The following is a 21,932-nucleotide window of genomic DNA, read 5'->3' on the forward strand; positions in this document are numbered from 1 at the left end:
CTGTCACATCCTTTAAACGATGGTATGCAAAAGAATGCTAAATAATGGTAACACAACAAGTATACTTTACAAGTGAAAGCAATTTTGAAAATTGTGTTTTTACCTGTATTCATATTATTTCTTAGATACAATTACCCCGATAAACTTTAAAAGTCTACTTTATCATCAGATTATTTAAAAGGACTGCACTTGCATCTCTCCGGCAAATTATGCTAACAATATAAGCTAACTTTCTAAGCTAAACCCATTTTAAAAGGAGGATTTTGCTTGTATGAATTTGATTTATTTCTAATAAAAATACCCTGATAAACATTAGTTTACATGATAAACTACTTGATGTTTGTACACGTTAATTGACTCAATTGCATGCCAGGGACTCAAAATGAATCTGGCCATAGCTAATTAATTAGATAGCTGTAATTAGCTTAACATTAATGTTAACATTATAACCTCATTTTTATGAAATAAAGCTGTTTTCCCCTGTATTTCTATATATATTTTTTTTTTTAGAAACAAAATATCTAGACAAACATTTAAGGATTACTCAACTGTCAAAACCTCTATGATGGTAAAAGCACTGAAACTGCATCTCTTTGGCAAAAGCTAAATTATGTTAATATTATAAGCTAACTTTATTAGTTAACTTTGTAAGCTAAGGCTATTTTAAGATGTTTTTTTTTTTGTTTTGTTTTTTTTTGCTTGTATATACTTTGAAGTGTTTTAATACAAAAACACCAAGATAAGCCTTTGGGGACTATTTAATACATACTTTAAATGATGGCTTGCTAATGACTGAAACTGCATCTAGCTAGATCTGTTTTATGCTAACATTATCAGCTAAATCTGTTTGAAACAATGTTTGCCTTCTACTGATTTGAATTGTTCTAAATATAATACAAAAATAAACCTTTATGTATCATATAATTGTCACATAATTTAAATGATGGTATGCTGAAGGACTGAAAATGCATCTATCTATTTCCAGTTAAATTATGCTAACATTATAAGCTAACTTTATAAGCTAAAGCTGTTTAAAAATCATGTTTGTTCTGTATTTATCCGATCTTTTTTCAAAACAAAAATACCCAGATAAACTTTTATGGATCATTTATTTGTTGCATTCTTAAATTATGGCTAAAAGACTGAAACTTTGTTTCTGCAATGGACCGGGAACCTGTGCTAGCTCTTTGCTAGGATATGCTCCAGCTTCCCCACGACCCTGAATTGGACTAAGTGCGGCGCTATATAAAATTAATGGAAATTTTGGACTCAAACTACAGCTCTCTAGCAGTAGCTAAAAGTTAGCTTGTGACCATAGTCAGCAAGACACCAGATAAACATGCTAACATGTTGCTATATTTGCTGTTAAGGGAAATAAACTGACTTTATTCTTTATTAATTTGTTTTACTTTTTTTTTTTTTTTTTTTAATTTTAATGTTTAATGTTTAGGTAGCTCAGGCCCAAGTTGGCCTTATCAGCTGATTTGACATCTTGGCCCCTGGGGTTCTTTCAGATTATTTTGGAAAAAAATGACAGAAATATAATCATCATAACTGAATAAGTTTCAAGACATCAGTCACATGCAGCTGCAAAGCTCCATGAAATAGTGATGAAACATTTTTAACTCCCATATTCACTTAGACACGAAGACTTTTTAGCACATTAGTGTTAGAAATGACACATCATGCATGTGTGCACAATGCATTTTAAAAATATGATTGATATGGTAAATTTAAAAAGAACAAGAGAACTACTAGTGCTTATTGCCATGACACATTCATTTTCCAAGCCTTTTAGCTACGTCTTTGTAGGCCAGTTCAATTTCCACTTCAGCTGCACATGTGTTGATGAACTCCTCTCGATTGTAGGCATTACCAAGGTATCGCCACACCCCTCTGAAGTCAGATGGGATGTCGTAGTTTCTGTACTTCTTTGCAACAAGCTGCCAAAAGCAAGTTTTTGTAAACTATCAAAGCCAAATTCCAAGATCAAATTAAACAAACTAAGAGAAACCTGAGAAGCTTGCTACCTTAACAACATGAAGTTTGGGAAGAAGGTTGCAGTCAGCCAGCGTCAGTTCATCTCCATCCAGGTATTTGCGGTTGGATACACCGTCACCGCTATGGCGTCCCATCTGAACCTCCTCAGGGAGTGGACTCGTCAGGTACTCGTCCAGCTTAGCCAAAGCTTTGTTGAGACTCTGCTCCAAAGCTGAAACACAAGAGATAGTTAAACTATGAGACATTCTAAGAAGCCATGACTGATATTGAATCCAGTAAGAAACATATTATTTTCACCTTGATTTTTATCTGGTCTTGTGTTTTTGACGTAAGCTGAGAACTTGGAAAATATGTCGTTTCCTGCAGTGTTGGATTCGCGGTTCTTTGCAGCAAGTTTGGGGTATCTAAAGAAGAGTGTATTAATGGTAACAGGATGTTCTCAAATCCTAAATCTTTTTTTGTGGTTATGCAGGTTTGTTTGTGTGAAGCTTACTTTGGTGGAGCCAACATCTCCTCCAGGTATTCCTCTATTTTGTTGACATCTGTGAGAACCTCCCCCTGGAAGGTGAGGAAGGGAGGGTGTGTTCCTGGAGCCAGGTTGTGGAGATCAGCTGGTTTCCTAATCAGAAATCATTTGCTTTAAAAGACCCTCCTGGTTATGTTTAAAATGTTTGTTATGGCTGATATAACAGCTTACAGTGAACCAGTGATTTAATGTTGGAGAAACACTCAATGTTACTGCTAATATATCATTAGCATCATAGCTTAATCTTTATATCTTTGGCTAAATTGTGATATCTGTCGAACTGTACTCTCCTAATATCACTGATTTACTGTGCTTCATTCCCTATAAAAACAATATAGCTGTGTTTCCATCACCGCCAGAGTTGCGCAAAAACCAAAAATTGTAATGAAAAACTAATAATGGAAACACTTGGATTTTGAAAAACCTCTTAAATATGTTTTATGCTCTCATAAGCATTTTTATCAGAAATGTTGATAATGCGATAATATATAACAAAAGTGTAATTTTTTTGCATTTACACATGACGTAGAAGGTCATGTGACCAGTTAATTTCAAGTAAAGATGGCTTCTGGATTACTTCCTTTGTTTTCTGATGAGGACAGCGGCAACAGCAGTTTTGCTTAGAAAGATAAAATGTTTTGTACCTCCATCTATCTCAGAGTGGAGTCTCGCAGGATGAAATTTTACACCTGCAAATCGTGATTGTACCTCGTCGAAATTTTAGATTTTTTTTTTTTCTTTGAAAAACTGTGGTGCAGCTTATGAAGAAGTCCATCAACAATAAGCAATTTGCCATTCATTCACTTGCATGTTCTACATGGAAAGCCTGTCACAGTGTTCCCATGTTGTCCCTGAAATGACTGAAATGGCTCTTTATGAAATTTGATAAGATCAAATCAAGTACTTTTAGCTGTTAGTTGTTAAACCAGTTTATTTGGAAACCTATCCACAACACCAAAGAGAGAAACTGTTTTCAAGTTTTTACACTAAACTGATCATAAATGCTTCACAGTGCTGGACTTCCTGCACATGGCTGACCGAGATAAAGCGATGCAGACTGGTGTATACCCCTGAGATAGATGGTCATCTCAAAGGGCAGTGACTCCTCTCTCCTCCCAAATTGGGATTTAACTAAAAAATAAGCTAATCCTATAAAGAGGACTAACATCAGAAATTCATCTGGGGAAACATCCTCTGTATGAGAGGGCATAATGTCTCTGTTCCCACCTCCAGCACAACTCATGCCACCAGGGAAAAAGCCTCAAGCAGCGACTGCAAACCATCTATTGGCAGTGGCAGTTCCTTGGTTGCTGGCTCTATAGGTTAATATCTCTTCCCTGAGCAGAAAGTCGATGAGACCTGCACTGTAAACCCATAATTATAGCACTTAGTATGTGAGAGTTTGCAGGCCTGGTCATTATTTTGTTGCTGTTTGTTCCAACCAACATGTGCAAAGCATTGGGAGTTTTGGAGAGCTTTGAGAAAGTGCTGAGACTGGACTCATTAGTACTCATAAATATACAGTCACTTGATAAGGAAGGAGTTGAATGAGTCAAAATCTTAAGAGTTTGTTCATTGGAAAAAACACACATATTTATATATATATTACCTCTTTAGGTCGACAGTGGTGACATTGAAGACTACTCCTTTAAGCCACAGGATCATGAAGAGACGCTGGGAGAAAGGACAGTTTCCAATGCTCTCCCCATCGCTGCCAGCCTGTAAACACACACACAAACACAGTGACACACTAATACTGAACAGAAACAGCATGTGTCTGAGATCTGAGTACAAAACTGCCTTTCAAATCACATGTAATGCAACAGGTAAGGATAATGACCCCCATACGAGTTGTATAGAAACAGGATGTCTATTGCACATGATTCTTGCAACAACTGTTAAATAAGAGGATGATGACAAGAGAAGGAAAGTATGATTGGCTAATATTTTTTTAAGTTATACTCTGCTCTGTGTTTGCACAAGTGCCAAACAGAAGTTATTAGTTTGAAATGCTAATATTGCTCCCGAGTCCCTGTATGAACAACATTCCTACACTGTAAAATACATATGTGTGTCTGAGCGCGTGCACATGTTTGAGTGTGTGCAAAGCTGCAACTGGACACTGTAATGAGACACCAAGTCTAACATGAATAATCCACACTACTTCCATTAGCTGCCTCACTGCCCATTTGAACTAGTGGTTCATACACACTGCTGCAATGTGTGTCACCGATAGAAATCATATAACCTTCTGCCCTGCCATGTCAGTCCAAGGTGACACTCTCACTTTTCCTAAAACACTGGCCTACACTTCTTTCTCTTGCTTTAAAAGTCATTTATAACATTTTTTTTTTTTTTTTTTTACAAAACCATGTAAAGCTTACTGAAGGATATTAAATCTTTTTATTTAGATCTTCTGTTTATTAAATGTGTTAGCTAGTTAGCACAACTCAAGTTATTTTAAAACAGTTGCACAAGAATGAATCCAACAGCATTACACAGCCAACATATGAAATCATCCATAATAAGGAACTAAGTTTGCAAAATGCTCAATATACAAAGTTGAGGCATGGAAGATGACAAGCATGACTCTGTGCTAATGATGTGCCCCGTTTCAACTCAGAAATCTGAGATTCTTAGCTCCTTGTCGAAAAATAAACTAGAAATCAGATTTCTGACTCAGAAACTGCTAATTCTCAAAAGCCTTGAACCTCTGAAACCGCTAAATTTAATCGCTACCAAACACAACAGATGTGATAATAAGGCATTTATCTATTGATTTATGTCTATATATATATATATATATATATATATAAGTCACGCATGTTGCTTCATGTTTTTAATGAATAAAAAAGAAGCTCGTATTTTGCAGTTAGCTGCTAATACTGCTAGCTTGATCAGTGAGTAAAAGCATAGCTGTGTGGTAGTACTGTGTAGCATTAAAACCTAAATTTTATATTAATCAGACAAATACGATGTGCCAATATTTTTTCAACTTATGCTCTGCTACAGTGTTTGTATTCAAAATAAAAACAAATGTTCGTGTTAGCTTGCAATGCTAACATTGCTAGCATGTTCTGTTTGTATCATAGAGTAGCTGTGGGCTAATGGAAAGTTGCATTTAGGTGGCAACAACTTCTCAAGTCACCAGATTTGGAACTAATGCAAAACATAACACCCATTAATGAAAACAATTTTTTAAGTTTAATTTGATTTATTTTATATGTTGATCAATGGTAGTTACTTTTCTTTTGTCAAAATCTGCTAAAATGGGCAAAAAAAAAAACCTTTTGTCTGATCTCAACTTTTAGAATACATCTATTTATTAACTATTTTCATCAAAGCAACACATAGCATAATCTTTATTCGGTTTTGTTACATGCAGACTTAACCACAAACAAACACCAGCAGCATACATTAAAGAAAATATTTAAAGCGGCTGCTCTCAATACTGAAAGGAGCCCAGTAATAATTCAGTGGCAAAGAGAAAGAGAGTGATTGTCAATGCACGTGGGTGTCAGGTTAACAAATGGAAAATCAGCACCCAACAACAACAACATGGCATGCACATGCTTAAAGGAGCCCTCTTAAACGCACAACTGATAGGTACTTTTCTTTTGTTTCAAAGTGCAATTATTTTATTTAAGATACATAAATGTTATAGATCTTTCATGCACGGCGCCAGCTGTTATCGTCCAACTTGTGCAGGAATTCATTCAGAAGTGAGACATGATATAATAGAGTCAGCCTGGACAGGTGCACACACCAACACACACACACTAAAAACCCCACCTTGACAAATAGTTCAATATCAGGGTCCTTGTCCGCCTCAGCAGCGGTATCCGTCATGGTCAAGAAAAATGAGCTTTCCTTCAGTGTTTTTTTTTTTTCCCCAAACAGGTTCGAGATGTGTTCTTTTGTGTCTCGGCTCGTGTGTGTTTTGTGTAAGCCTTCTCAGTTTCCAGCAGGTTCTACTCTTGGTCCATTCGCTGCAGCCTCATAGCAGCTCTGTCAGGGTGTCAGCTCAGGACGACACTGACATGGAAAGAGAGAGTGTGTGTGGTGTGTGTGTCAAGGGGGAATGTGTGTGAGGGGTTCAATTTGTACCCAGCACCTCAGCTGTGGGGCGTGACTGTGTTGGGCAAAAATAACCCCCTTTGGTGGGGCAGGGCCTCTTACTGCTGAACTGGTGACAAGCTGGTGACTTTGAGTCATGAAGAATCATTGTCGCCTTCTAAGACTCATCAGGACCAATAAGTTCCAAGCGGTCTAGACTCTGCACATGATGTTATACATGATGTTTAATGGTGCTTGCTTATACAAACTGTACACGACACAACTGAAGTGTGCAAACCGCTCTGAAATGAGAGGAAGGAAAGGGTCATAAGATTTGTAACTTAACAATGGTACAGAAACAAATAAAATCTGTCAGTATGGTCAGTTCTGCAGGTCTGAAGGTACAAATCAAATTAAAACTTTATTTATAAAGCACTTTTCATGCAACCAGCAGCACAAAGTGCTTTACGCAATAACAACAGCTTCATTTTAACATTTTTAATGACATGTTCTTCTCAACAAACCACAGAATATAACAATTTAAACACACACACACACACACACACACACACACACATAATAGTCTACTCCCCCCTCGACTCTCTCGCCTCCTCTTCCACACAAACATAAACTCCATCCCAACTTTCTCTCTTAGATATAAAATGAATAGAAATAAACATCTTTTACTTGTAAATTAATAAGTCCTGTCCTTCCAGTAGAACTTCTTTCATTAATCAAAGAATATTTTAAATTAATATACAATTACCATCTATCTAAAATTCTATAAAATAGAAAATAAGTTTGTATTTATTAATTATTTATTTAAAGTCATAGTTTATAGTAATCTAATATTTAGTTATGAACCATATTTAATTTATTCTCCTCATTTACTGTATGCCTTAAAAACTTTAAAAACTCCAATACAAAAAGGGTTTAAATAATTTAAAATTAAGTTAAAATTGCAAATCATAAGAAGTAATATTGTAAATGAAAGCGAGACAAAGGAATTTTGCCTACTTTGGTTCAGATGTTACTAAACAAATCAGGCCGGAGGTGTGCAGAGACCTCTGAGCCTCACCTCATAAAAGCAAAGAAATTATTAACCAATAATCTAATGGTATCCTGTTAACTTACCAATTAAAAATGTTTATGAGTGTTTTGAGGCTTTTTTTTTTTTGTAGTTCTTTTGATTGTGTAGTTTATTTTTTTTTATATGTTGAAAGTCTAAAGTCCTTTCCAAAGCAGGCAGCTAACTTGTGGTGAAAACGCCCAGTTAGAACATGTTCTCAGTTTTACTGAGTGGTTGTGGTGGGAATAAAGCAAACTGACTGAAACCAGCAGCAAACTCTTTTAAAGAAGTGAAATATGCCCAGAAATCTATTATATTCCACATTATGTCCATGCGTGCCGATGCACTGCGCTATATCCAAGCTTCCTCTCACTATTTATTAAAATTGTTCAGTTTTGGAGGAGTCATTGATCACTAAAGACTAGAAATCCTCAGATAGAATGCTGCCCAAGTTTGATCATTGATTATTTGTTTTTGGTTGTCATCTAGAAATCAATGATCGATGTCCTGCTCCAGAGGCAGTTTTTGGTTTAAGGACACTCTTAATGTAATTATTCTGTGCTTCAGGTGGATATTTCTGCAAGCCAGTTGATTTATCAGTAAATATTTTGCATATTTTTCAGTAAAACAGCCCTGCTAACCGATGAAAAAAGAGGTTATCTTTATGGTGAGCCTTAACCAGACAAGAGTTTACCCAAAACATACATAAATATGATCCAATCCACTTTATTTATAAAGAACATTTTAAAAACAGAAAATCTCCAAAGTGCTGCACAGAGTCAAATATAACTAAATAAAAATAAAATAAAATAATTATATAATTAAAATAATAAGGATAAGTAAAACAATTTAAAATAAATTAATACATTTAAATAAATACCTAATGAAATAACTAAATAGAAGCAATAAAATAAATAAGACATGGAGGATCACACAACTCACACAGTGTTAAAAGTCAAAGACCAAAAAACTTGTGGGCCTTGTCAGCTAATATTTCACACAAGTTTATACCAAAACCCTCACCAATGAATTTATTTATTTGACTATTAAGTCAACAAATATTTACAAAAAATGAAAATTCATAACAATATTTATTAAAACCCAATGAAAGCCAACCACAGCTTTGCTTCCTGGCAGAGGCGCCGCCTGTTAACAGGTAAAACAGGTAAACAGGGCCCCAGGCCTTCGAGGGCTAGCCAACTTTAAATCAAAACTGACACGTGACAATGTTTTTGCTGACCACTACAGAACTCCCTACAGGGTCCTGCTTCATCCTCTCAGCCTTTGCTACGAGTAGCAGCGTCTTATGTTGACAAACAGTTGCGAATACGTTTATAAAAATTAGAAGTTTTCTATCAAGCAGGTACAAAAGAAAGAGAGAAAAACAGGAAGAGTAAAGCTGAGAGCAATGATAGATAGATCAGAAAATCCTGAAGTTTATTCAGCTCCGTCTGTCCTCCTGATGACTACCTGGCTGTCAGGGGGCTGAAAATAAAATCAAAGCTCTCCTGTTGAGCTTACGTGTAAAGCTAAAAATGTTAAATTGTAGACTTCATCGGTGAGAAATCTGATACGTCTCATTAAAGAGCATGTTTTATGTGTCACGCGCCCAGCTGTCTTTATATACTTATGTGTGTCCTGTATTAGCTGTAAAAATAATCCTAAAAGGTCATATCGCAGGTTTCAGCACATAGTTTAACTTTCTGTACCACATTAAATCACGTAGCCTGGGTGTTTAATTGAATAATAACAGAAGATAATGAAGTAGGAGTCAGTAGACGCAAGAGTCGTCAAAGAATTTAATGTTGTACCAACAACATCTTTACTAGCAAGTTTTTGTCATTGTTATTAGCAAGTTAGCCGTGAGCAAGAAATCAATCTACGCTCCGATCTAAGAAAAAAATAATTCTTTTATGTTTTTGTGTTGCTTTGTGTTTTAATTTGTGTTTTTGTTCCAGCTGTTTGTCTTTTATGGGTGCTCCTGATGATTGTCTGCCTTGTTGTTCTTGCAGGTAGCATTTCTTTGCAGGTGTAACCAGCGTTTTGATTGAACTGCTGCATCTGGAGTATTTGTGTCTGCTTTTTCTTCTTTTCTGTCTCTTTTTCTCTTCTGTTCACCCTTTCTTTTGGCCACCCCACATAATTTCAGCGTTAGATAAATTTAAAAATAAAGAACAATACTTAAAGGTGGAGTATGTAAGATTTTCAATATTTAAAAAAAAATTAACTAATAAAATAACTACAATCATAATTAGAGAGTTTTTAAAAAAAAAAACATGTAGGTTCCAGTCTGTCCATATTTGATATGTTATTGAATTACAAGTTTAATTAATGACAAAGACCCTTCTTAAATGTTTGCCTACCAGTAAAAAAAAAAAAAGAGCTTTTTGTCATTTGTCATTAATTAAACTTGTAATTTATTAACGCATCAAATATGAACAGACTGGAACCTACATGTTCAAAAAACTTTCTAATTAAGATTGTAGTTATTTTATTAGTTCATTTATTTTGAAAATATTGAAAATCTTACATACTCCACCTTTAAAGATTAGCATCTAATATCCATGAAGCTCCTCAGTCACCATTCTGTTAGCAATACCAGGTGGGGCATGGTAAGAAAAGGAAAATCAGACAGACGTAGATTTACTTTTCTGTGTGTAATAATATTATATAAATACACATAAAACACGTTATAAAAAGTACATTGTCAGTATCAAAGTGAAATTTGGTGCATTTGTCTTTGTATCAGTTATCTAATCTACCAAGTTGTTAAAATTAAGCTGCTAGGCGTGAAAATAGTTTAAAACTTCTAGATTTGCCTGTAAACAACAGACTTTGATCTCTGTGAATGGCCTTCGGTTATATAATTTATGTGGTTGTAATTTCATGGCATAAAATTTATGATCCTGCAGCTGGACTTTGGAGTGAAATCAGCAGATTATGTAATCATTTAACTTGTGTGTGTGTTTATTACCGGATAGCTTGCTGGACTCTGCTGGCAGAGTTTCTGGAAAGTGAACCGGTTACTGAGCTTAATGTAAGTGTGACACACCGGCACACAGGCTCATATTCACATCGCCCTGCTAAAGGAACCACCCCCAACTATCCCCGCTCTGAGTCAGAACATTCTTGTCAACTTATATTTAGAGCCCACCCCCACCACCACTTCCCCAAACACACAAACACAGAAATGACTAAGCGCCACGGCACGATGAAGAAAGCTGCCTGGACAATAGGACATAAATTTATAGTCATAATGTTCCACGTGACGGATGCGGGGAGATCCGGGGACATGCTGCTGATACGACTTTAACTATGACTGAGCTTTATGGCTGCAATTTAGCTGAATGCGTTTGTCTGTTTAAACAAACTTTGAGTGCATCTGTGCGATTTCCTCCTTACCTTAACATAAAGTGATATCTTAAATTCTTCCCCTTGTTTCTCCTTCTCAGAGGCTGACGAAGACGAAGAGGAAGATGAAGAGGAAGAGGATCTGCGTGATGAGTTCTCCACGTTGACCTCCACATCTGGGTACCCTCTGTCCCAATTCAGATCTCTGGCAATCTCCATTTCCTCGTCTTTCTCTTTTTCTTCCTCCTCCCTGCTTTGTTCCTTCGCCTCCTCTTTCTCTTCATCCTCAGAATGTGAAGAAGATGAGGAGGATGAAGAAGAGGATGAACTGCTTCGCCTCTCTTCAGCAGGGGGATGGGGTGGCGGCAAAGCGGGTGGAGCAGGTATTCCTTCTATCCCAGGTCCTGCGTTCTCGTACTGTTCGGACAGAAGTGCAGGCTCGTCGTACGGCGCCTCGTAGGGCATCTCGTATATACCCGCAGAATCATTCTCATAAGGGTTTTCATACACATTCGCCTTAGCAGAATCCATCCTGGGGGAAGAAGTCAAGCTGAGTGTGTCAGGGTGAACAGCAGAGTGATTGTAATGCCAAGAGTGACTATCTTATCAAAGGGCACCACAGGACTTTGGACGGCGGTGACTAAAAAAGCCTTCCCAAGGAAAGACAGCAGTGATTCATGAAGAAGAATACAGCTGAAGTTCACCACATATTCATACTGATCTTTTTGGTATCGATATGATACCAAGTAAATCAAGGGCAAGTATCACCGATACCAATACCAACACTTTTTGCTTGAAAGTTCACAATCATTTAATCATTTTTGCTTTAATTATTTATTGTGATTACGATCTTTATGAAACAGTTACAAAGATTTTGGTCAAATAAAACATTTTTATGAACAAACTGAACAGTAGAACTGAAAAGTTTACAACTAATTTCAAGCTTCTTTTGTTTTTAAACGAAATAAGATTAATTAAACTTTATTTGTATAGCGCCACTTCATAACAATGTTGTCACAGAGCACTTTACATACACAAATCAACATACACATCATTTCAAGCCAATTCATACATCTCCTACAATAGAAACCAACTGATTGCATTGAGTCATGACTTCGATCCAATAGCCCATTCTGAGCATGCATGCGGCGACAGTGGGAAGGAAAAAACTCCCCTTTAACAGGAAGAAAACCTTCGGCTCAGGGAGGGCAGCCATCTGCCTCGACTGGTTGGGGTGGAAAGGACAGGAAAGACAGATCAACATGTACAATTGCACTTATTCAGGTGCAGTTGTACATAACAACTTCAGATCAGCCTCTGGTATTGATGGAAAGACGACAATGGCCATTAATTAAAAGAATATTTCTCATGAGAGTGCTTATACACTGTGTTGATATATGTAATGTATGTCTAAAAAACTAAAACTAGCACCATCCTCCCTGCCCCAAAGGTGTCTTTATTATCAACTCATTGTTGTTCAAAATGATCTAATAACCATTAATGTCTATGCTGATCAAAAGACAATCATTAAAATGTATTCAAATGATCTGCTTTAAATTCTTTTGCAAAACATGGGGGTTTGAAAAAACTCCAACAAAACTGTTAATCAACAATCACTAACAGATTATCAATAGAGTAATTATTGGTACTAAAGTAACATAATCAGTGGTGAAAAATATAGTCAAAAGGAATGATAAAACTAGATGTTAATCAGAAGGTAATGTGGTTTATTTGATCCGATTTAACACAACATATATCTCTATTATTTCTGTAGTTTAAAAGCTTTCTGTCATATTGGTGGCAGAGGTGTGGACCCAAATGCAGGGTTTTAATCCAGGACACAAATGAAGGGGGACTGAAATAACATCAGGAACTAAACTGGAACATGGAAACACATGGAAACATGAATGAACACAATCTAACAAAGGAAACTATGGATAAGTTAACACAGGTTTAACACAATGATCCAGTGACTGGGAACAGAAACCAAGCCGTATATATACATACCCAAACAGAACGAGACAGAGGTGGAATGACTTAACAAGAGAGACCAGGTGAGCTAATGAACAAGAAAGCAAAACAGGAAACTAGACATAAGGAAACCAGGAAAACTACAAACTAAAACAGGAACCCATAACTAAAAGACATAACAAGAAACCAAGACCAAAACTGTCACACTTTCCCTGTATAAAGTAGTAAAGCATAGTTACTCTGGTTGTAGCTTCAAGCATCCATAAGTAAGATCTATTTTATCATGGGGCAATAAAATAAAAATGGCACAAATGTAGATTTTACAGTATTTTGAAAGTTCAAAAACTGACAAGTAACAAACAAGCGCCTATTAAAGGTTTTTAAGAAATGCACCATGAAAACCATTCATTCATTCATTTATTCATTATCCTAACTGCTTAATCCAATGAAGGGTCACGGGGAAGCTGGAGCCTATCTCAGCAGTCTTTGGGCGAAAACCATGAAAACCATCTAAATTAATTATAATAAATCCAGTAACACTGAAAAGGCATTCCGATTATGTCTGAAATCGGACTAAAGGGACTAGCATGTAGCTTAATCAATAATAGGCTATAGTATTATTGACTACTTTATGACTAACAAGTTTCCAAAGTTATTTATATCGGCTAATATAATATATATATATATATATATATATATATATATATATATATATATATATATATATATATATATATATATATATATATATATATATATATATATATATATATATATATATACAGTTGGCCATCTTTACTGTCATAGGTAATTCCCAGGATCAATAAGCCTGTGCTGTTGACATATGAAGCTTATCCAATGTTCATCTACATGTATGTTGATGACAGAAACCGCCCAGCAGCAGAGAAGATGCATGTCAGCTTTTATGCTAGTTAGCATAGCTAACTAAATAGTTAAATAATTCTTCTCTATTGATTGGTCAGTCATAAGTCATTACTTCTGTTGTAATAATTTTACCACAGAAAGCTAACTGTGACAATTCTGGCTGAATCATTGTTTGTTTGGATAGCTTAGTTCAAGAGCCAAGCTAGCCAAACTATTGTTGCCTTTGCTAGCTTATGGCACATTCTGGTTGTCTTGAAATATTGAGCTGTCGAGAGTAGGTGATGTCATTATCAGTTAGTTGCTCTTCCAGTTGCACCAATTTAGAAAAAATCAATGCCTCCAAATTTCTAAAGATTTGCAAATGCTGCATGAAAGAAGTGAATAACAAACTCATGCACCATGCGAACACCAGCCAGTTTAGCTGATTATGATTAATAAACCAGACATAATGATGCCATTTTTTTTAATAAACAAGCCAGCCACAACGACGTAATTTATACAGTTGTTTTGCTGTTTACATAAGAAACTTACAGGACGCTAAATATATTATAGAGAATTTCAATAAGGACAGCAATGAATCTGTCTAGTTAATCAGTTAAGGTAGCCAAACCTGTGTTAACTTGACTAGCTTAGTACAGCGGTTCTCAACCTTTTTGCAACACAGTACCCCTTGTAAAATATTTTTTCAGCCAAGTACCCCCTAACCATTGTAAAGTACTTTTGGTTCAGAAAAAACACGAAATACAGCATTTTATCATTTGTGTTTGGCCTTTTGAACTTTAATTGTGTTTTGCACATCTCGACTAACCAGGACTCCATTGTTTGTGTTGTCAAGGCGACAGTGGGGTTAAATTCTCGTAGAAATGTGGGATTTTTGGAATGAAGGAATGAAATGGTGTGAATCTAAATGTAAATTGAGATTATGAATGTACACTTACATTTATTGGAATATATTAAATATTTACATGATATTACATTTATATTCTATTATTTAAGGATGTTTTAAAGAAAACATAAAAAAAAAAAAAAAAAAAAAAAAATTCAAAAATTTCCCCTCCCTGAGCCGGAAACCCCTCCACCTTATCGTGGTGGAGGGGTTTGTGCGTTCCGAAGATCCTAGCAGCTATGTTGTTGGGGGCTTTATGCCCCTGGTAGGGTCACCCATGGCAAACAGGTGTCTAGGGGAGGGACCAGACCAAGCACGGCTCATTGACCTCTACGATGACGACCAACTGGGCATGAATGTTCCCCTGCCCGGACGCGGGTTACCGGGACCCCCCTCTGGAGCCAGGCCTGGAGGTGGGGTACGAGAGTGAGCGTCTGGTGGCCGGGCCTTCGCCCATGGGGCCCGGTTGGGCTCAGCCCGAAAGGGTTACATGGGCCCCACCTCCCGTGGGCTCACCATCTGCGGGAGGAGCCATAGGGGTCGGGTGCAATGTGAGCTGGGCGGCAGCAAGGGGCGGGGACCCTGGCGGTCCGATCCCCGGCTGCAGAAGCTGGCTCTAGGGACGTGGAACGTCACCTCTCTGGTGGGGAAGGAGCCTGACCTTGTGCGCGAGGTTGAGCGGTTCCGGCTAGATATAGTTGGACTCACCTCGACGCATGGCTTGGGCTCTGGAACCAGTACCCTCGAAAGGGGCTGGACTTTCTTCCACTCTGGAGTTGCTCATGGTGGGAGGTGCCGAGCAGGTGTGGGCATTCTCATCAGCCCCCAGCTTGGTGCCTGCACGTTGGGGTTTACCCCGGTGGATGAAAGGGTAGTTTCCCTCCGCCTCCGGGTGGGGGGACGGGTCCTGACTGTTGTCTGTGCTTATGCGCCGAACAGCAGTTCAGAGTACCCACCCTTTCTGGAGTCCTTGGAGGGAGTGCTGGAGGGTGCTCCTTCTGGGGACTCCATTGTTCTGCTGGGGGACTTCAATGCTCACGTGGGCAATGACAGTGAGACCTGGAGGGGAGTGATTGGGAGGCATGGTCCCCCCCCTCTGAACCCAAATGGTGTTTTGTTATTGGACTTCTGTGCTCGTCATGGATTGTCAATGACGAACACCATGTTCCAACATAAGAGTGTCCATATGTACACCTGGCATCAGGATTCCCTGGGCCGCAGTTCGATGATCGATTTTGTAGTTGTATCGTCGGACCTGCGGCCACATGCCTTGGACACTCGGGTGAAGAGGGGGGTGGAGCTGTCAACTGATCACCACCTGGTGGTGAGTTGGCTCAGGTAGTGGGGGAGGAGGCCGGTCAGATCTGGCAGACCCAAACGTGTTGTGAGGGTCTGCTGGGAACGTCTGGCTGAGTCCCCCGTCGGAGCGAGCTTCAACTCCCACCTTCAGCAGAGCTTCAACCATGTCCCGAGTGGGCTGTGTTCTGTGCCTCTATTGGTGAGGCGACCGGCCGGAGCTGTGGCTGTAAGGTCGTTGGTGCCTGTCGTGGCGGTAATCCCAGGACTCGTTGGTGGACACCAACAGTGAGGGATGCCGTCAAGCTGAAGAAGGAGTCCTATCAGGCCTTCTTGGCCTGTGGGACTCTGGAGGCAGCTGATGGGTACTGGCGGGCTAAGCGGCATGTGGCTTCGGCTGTTGCCGAGGCAAAAACTCGGGCATGGGAGGAGTTCGGCGAGGCCACGGAGAAAGACTTCCGGACGGCTTCGAGGAGATTCTGGTCCACCATCCGGTGGCTCAGGAGGGGGAAGCAGTGCTCCATCAATACTGTGTACAGGGGAGGTGGGGAGCTGCTGACCTCAACTCGGGACGTAGTGGGTCGGTGGAAGGAATACTTCAAAGACCTCCTCAAGCCTACCAACACGTCTTCCGATGAGGAAGCAGAGCTGGTGGACTCTCCTATCTCTGGGGCTGAAGTTGCTGAGGTGGTCAAAAAGCTCCTTGGCGGCAAGGCCCCGGGGGTGGATGAGATCCGCCCGGAGTTCCTTAAGGCTCTGGATGCTGTGGGGCTGTCCTGGCTGACACACCTCTGCAACATTGCGTGGACATCAGGGGCAGTACCGCTGGATTGGCAGACTGGGGTGGTGGTCCCCCTTTTTAAGAAGGGGGACCGGAGGGTGTGTTACAATTACAGGGAAATCACACTCCTCAGTCTATTCAGGGGTCCTGGAGAGGAGGGTCCGCCGGATAGTCGAATCCCGGATTGAGGAGGAGCAGTGTGGTTTTCGTCCTGGTCGTGGAACAGTGGACCAGCTCTATACCCTCTTTGGGGTCCTGGAGGGGGCATGGGAGTTTGCCCAACCAGTCTACATGTGTTTTGTGGACCTGGAGAAGGCATTTGACCGTGTCCCGAGGGGGCTCCTGTGGGGGCTACTCCAGGAGTATGGGGTACCGGACCCCCTTGTACGGGCTGTCCGGTCTCTGTACGACAGGTGTCAGAGCTTGGTCTGCATTGCCGGTAGTAAGTCGGATTCGTTTCCGGTGAGGGTTGGACTCTGCCAAGGCTGCCCTTTATCACCGATTCTGTTCATAACTTATATGGACAGAATTTCTAGGAGCAGCCGAGGTGTTGAGGGGATCCGACTTGGTGGCCTCAGGATTGGGTCCCTGCTTTTTGCGGATGACGTGGTCCTGTTAGCTTCATCTGGTCAGGATCTCCAGCTCTCACTTGAGCGATTTGCGGCCGAGTGTGAAGCGGCTGGGATGAGAATCAGCACCTCAAAATCTGAGACCATGGTCCTCAGCCGGAATAGGGTGGATTGCCCTCTCCGGGTCGGGAGTCAGGTCCTGCCTCAAGTGGAGGAGTTTAAATATCTCGGGGTCTTGTTCACGAGTGAGGGAAGGATGGAGCGCGAGATCGACAGACGGATCGGTGCGGTGTCTGCAGTAATGCGGGCTGTGCGCCGGTCTGTCGTGGTGAAGAAGGAGCTGAGCCAGAAGGCGAAGCTCTCGATTTACCAGTCGATCTACGTTCCTACCCTCACCTATGGTCATGAGCTGTGGGTTGTGACCGAAAGAACGAGATCTCGTATACAGGCAGCTGAAATGGGTTTCCTCCGCAGGGTGGCCGGCTCACCCTTAGAGATAGGGTGAGGAGCTCGGTCATCCGGGAGGGGCTCAGAGTAGAGCTGCTGCTCCTCCGCATCGAGAGGAACCAGTTGAGGTGGCTCGGGCATCTGGTCAGGATGCCTCCTGGATGCCTCCCTGGTGAGGTGTTCCAGGCACGTCCCTCTGGGAGGAGACCCCGGGGAAGACCCAGGACACGCTGGAGGGATTATATCTCTCGGCTGGCCTGGGAACGCCTCGGGATCCCCCCTGCAGAGTTGGCAAATGTGGCTGGGGAGAGGGAAGTCTGGGCTTCCCTGCTTAGGCTGCTGCCCCCGCGACCCGACCCCGGATAAGCGGCAGAAGATGGATGGATGGATGGAAATTTTCACGTACCCCCGGGAATGCTTTTAAGTAACCCCAGGGGTACACGTAACCCCATTTGAGAAACAGTGGCTTAGTTTACTTGGGTTAGCTAGCCAAATTAGCGTCAGGTTGGTGATTGTAATAACCAGAATGTCGCTACTAAGTCTGTTAACAGCTTAATAATGGTGATTTGTGTGATTTATAGTGCATGTTTCCCTTGTTAGTAAGTTTTCATTAGAAAAAAGGAGCAGTTCATGAACCATTTAGATATTAAAAAAGTCTGTAGGTTTATTGTTTTAAGAGGTCAAGTTTCAGATATGTGATCAATATATCACAGTATTGAAGCTGCACAATTAGATGACATGCTTAACAGAAAATATCAGACTACAATGACAAAAAGAAATGTGTGATGAAAAATATCTGGTTTCATAATGTAAGAAACCAGAATTCCCATAACTCGATGCTTGCATTGCAAAAGCAACATCTGATATCCATCCTTCATTCTGTTTGGTGCCATTGTTGAGATGCATTACATGGTCAGGGTCATGCATTTCTAATCTAGGTGAACAATATGTGAAAGGGTGATTCTTCCCCACCAAGAGTCACCTGACTTATTTTTCCAGGCTTTCCTTTTCTCAAAATTTTCCACTCAGAAGTTCACAGAACTCCCATTGTTTCCTTTTCTCCATTTGTATATTTGATACATTTTTTTCTTTTTTTGTTGTTGTTGTTATTGTTATTATTATTGATATTATTATTATTATTATTGTTTTCATTATTTATTTATTTTATTTTGGCCTAGCTCAGTGTTCTCAGTCCAGTTCTGTCATCTAAACTTAGCACAAAAACAAATGAAATTTATGGTTATTTATGGTGGCAATGCTCCTTAACAATGAATTTAATTCTTTTGGAAAGCCTGTTTATGTCTCTTAAATGTGTTAGTTGGATTAGCAGCAGAGTTCAGAATGTAGGTTTAATCCACCTAAACCCAAATTTTCTCTGCTGGTGCAAAAAGGATTATTCTGTCACTCAGCTCTGCTGCTCATCCTCAGAATTAGATTTATTGACAGTAAATATTGTAATCCAACAAATACCAATTTCCTTGCTTTTAATGCTAAATTTAAATGATGATCGATGCTGACAGGTTTACAAGTAAATGGGAAACAATCGCATAGCAGGAACAGAAGTGTATTAAACAATAAATGAATAAATTAATGTTATTAAACACAATAGATTGCAGAAATATTTAAGTAAAGATGTTCATTAAAAAAATTAAAAGGCGTATGTTCATCATTTTGCTTCAGGAAAAAAATATTTTGTACGTGTTCATGATTTTTCTTTTAAATATGTATTTATTTGCTTTTTAAAACCATTATTATTCTTAGTAGTATTAGTAGTAGTAGTAACAGTAGTAGTAGTAGTAACAGTAGAAGTAGTAGTAGTAGAAGTAGTAGTAGTAGTAGAAGTAATAATAGTAGTAGTAGTAGTAACAGTACTAGTAGTAGTAGTAGTAGTAGTAGTAGTAGAAGTAGTAGTAGTAATAATAGTAGTAGTAGTAGTAACAGTACTAGTAGTAGTAGTAGTAGTAGTAGTAGTAGAAGTAGTAGTAGTAGTAGAAGTAATAATAGTAGTAGTAGTAGTAACAGTACTAGTAGTAGTAGTAGTAGTAGTAACAGTAGTAGTAGTAGTAGTACTAGTAGTAGAAGTAGTAGTAGTAGTAGTAGAAGTAATAATAGTAGTAGTAGTAGTAGTAGTAGTAGTAGAAGTAATAATAGTAGTAGTAGTAAAAGTAATAATAGTAGTAGTAGTAGTAGTAGTAGAAGTAATAATAGTAGTAGTAGTAGAAGTAATAATAGTAGTAGTAGTAGTAGTAGTAGTAGTAGAAGTAATAATAGTAGTAGTAGTAGTAGTAGTAGTAGTAATAATAGTAGTAGTAGTAGTAGTAGTAGTTGTAATAATAGTAGTAGCAGTAGTAGAAGTAATAATAGTAGTAGTAGTAGTAGTAGTAGTAGTAGTAGAAGTAATAATAATAGTAGTAGTAGTAGTAGTAGTAGTAGTAGTAGTAGAAGTAATAATAATAGTAGTAGTAGTAGTAGTAGAAGTAATAATAGTAGTAGTAGTAGAAGTAATAATAGTAGTAGTAGTAGTAGTAATAATAGTAGTAGTAGTAGTAGTAGTAGTAATAATAGTAGTAGTAGTAGTAGTAGAAGTAATAATAGTAGTAGTAGTAGTAGTAGAAGTAGTAGTAGTAGAAGTAATATTAATAATAGTAGTAGTAGTAGTAGAAGTAATAATAGTAGTAGTAGTAGTAGTAGAAGTAATAATAGTAGTAGTAGTAGAAGTAATAATAGTAGTAGTAGTAGTAGTAGAAGTAATAGTAGTAGTAGTAGTAGTAATAATAGTAGTAGTAGTTGTAGTAGTAGAAGTAATAATAGTAGTAGTAGTAGTAGTAGTAATAATAGTAGTAGTAGTAGTAGTAATAATAGTAGTAGTAGTAGAAGTAATAATAGTAGTAGTAGTAGAAGTAATAATAATAGTAGTAGTAGTAGTAGTAGTAGTAGAAGTAATAATAGTAGTAGTAGTAGTAGTAATAATAGTAGTAGTAGTAGTAGTAGTAGTAGTAGTAATAATAGTAGTAGTAGTAGAAGTAATAATAGTAGTAGTAGTAGTAGTAGTAGTAGTAGTAGTAATAATAATAGTAGTAGTAGTAGTAGAAGTAATAATAATAGTAGTAGTAGTAGTAGTAGAAGTAATAATAGTAGTAGTAGTAGAAGTAATAATAATAGTAGTAGTAGTAGTAGTAGTAGAAGTAATAATAGTAGTAGTAGTAGTAGTAATAATAGTAGTAGTAGTAGTAGTAGTAGTAGTAGTAATAATAGTAGTAGTAGTAGAAGTAATAATAGTAGTAGTAGTAGTAGTAGTAGTAGTAGTAGAAGTAATAATAATAGTAGTAGTAGTAGTAGTAGTAGAAGTAATAATAATAGTAGTAGTAGTAGTAGTAATAATAGTAGTAGTAGTAGTAATAATAGTAGTAGTAGTAGTAGTAGTAGTAATAATAGTAGTAGTAGTAGTAGTAGTAGTAGAAGTAATAATAGTAGTAGTAGTAGTAGTAGTAGTAGTAGTAGTAGTAGTAGTAGTAGTAGTAACAGTAGTAGTAGTAGTAGTACTAGTAGTAGAAGTAGTAGTAGTAGAAGTAATAATAGTAGTAGTAGTAGTAGTAGTAGTAGAAGTAATAATAGTAGTAGTAGTAGAAGTAATAATAGTAGTAGAAGTAGTAGTAGTAGAAGTAATAATAGTAGTAGTAGTAGAAGTAATAATAGTAGTAGTAGTAGTAGTAGTAGAAGTAATAATAGTAGTAGTAGTAGTAGTAATAATAGTAGTAGTAGTAGTAGTAGTAGTAGTAATAATAGTAGTAGTAGTAGTAGTAGTAGAAGTAATAATAGTAGTAGTAGTAGTAGTAGTAGTAGTAGAAGTAATAATAATAGTAGTAGTAGTAGAAGTAATAATAGTAGTAGTAGTAGTAGAAGTAATAATAGTAGTAGTAGTAGAAGTAATAATAGTAGTAGTAGTAGAAGTAATAATAGTAGTAGTAGTAGTAGTAATAGTAGTAGTAGTAGTAGTAGTAGAAGTAATAATAATAATAGTAGTAGTAGTAGTAGTAGAAGTAATAATAGTAGTAGTAGTAGAAGTAATAATAGTAGTAGTAGTAGAAGTAATA

At 38.1% G+C, this 21,932-nt stretch overlaps 1 protein-coding gene across 1 annotated transcript; it reads right to left on the reverse strand.

Annotated features, from left to right (window-relative positions):
• Positions 1 to 477: 477 nt before the first annotated feature.
• On the reverse strand, positions 478 to 6,590 carry clic5a (chloride intracellular channel 5a). Its single transcript, XM_079263779.1, has 6 exons — positions 6,320 to 6,590; positions 4,137 to 4,246; positions 2,495 to 2,620; positions 2,299 to 2,405; positions 2,031 to 2,212; positions 478 to 1,943 (listed from the first exon to the last, which is right to left on the reverse strand). The coding sequence occupies exons 1-6, from the start codon at positions 6,374 to 6,376 to the stop codon at positions 1,779 to 1,781; spliced, it is 747 nt and encodes a 248-aa protein (XP_079119905.1). The 5' UTR covers positions 6,377 to 6,590; the 3' UTR covers positions 478 to 1,778.
• Positions 6,591 to 21,932: the final 15,342 nt, after the last annotated feature.

This window comes from Telmatherina bonti (assembly GCF_933228915.1).
Source record: "Telmatherina bonti genome assembly, chromosome: 24".
Taxonomy (NCBI): domain Eukaryota; kingdom Metazoa; phylum Chordata; class Actinopteri; order Atheriniformes; family Telmatherinidae; genus Telmatherina; species Telmatherina bonti.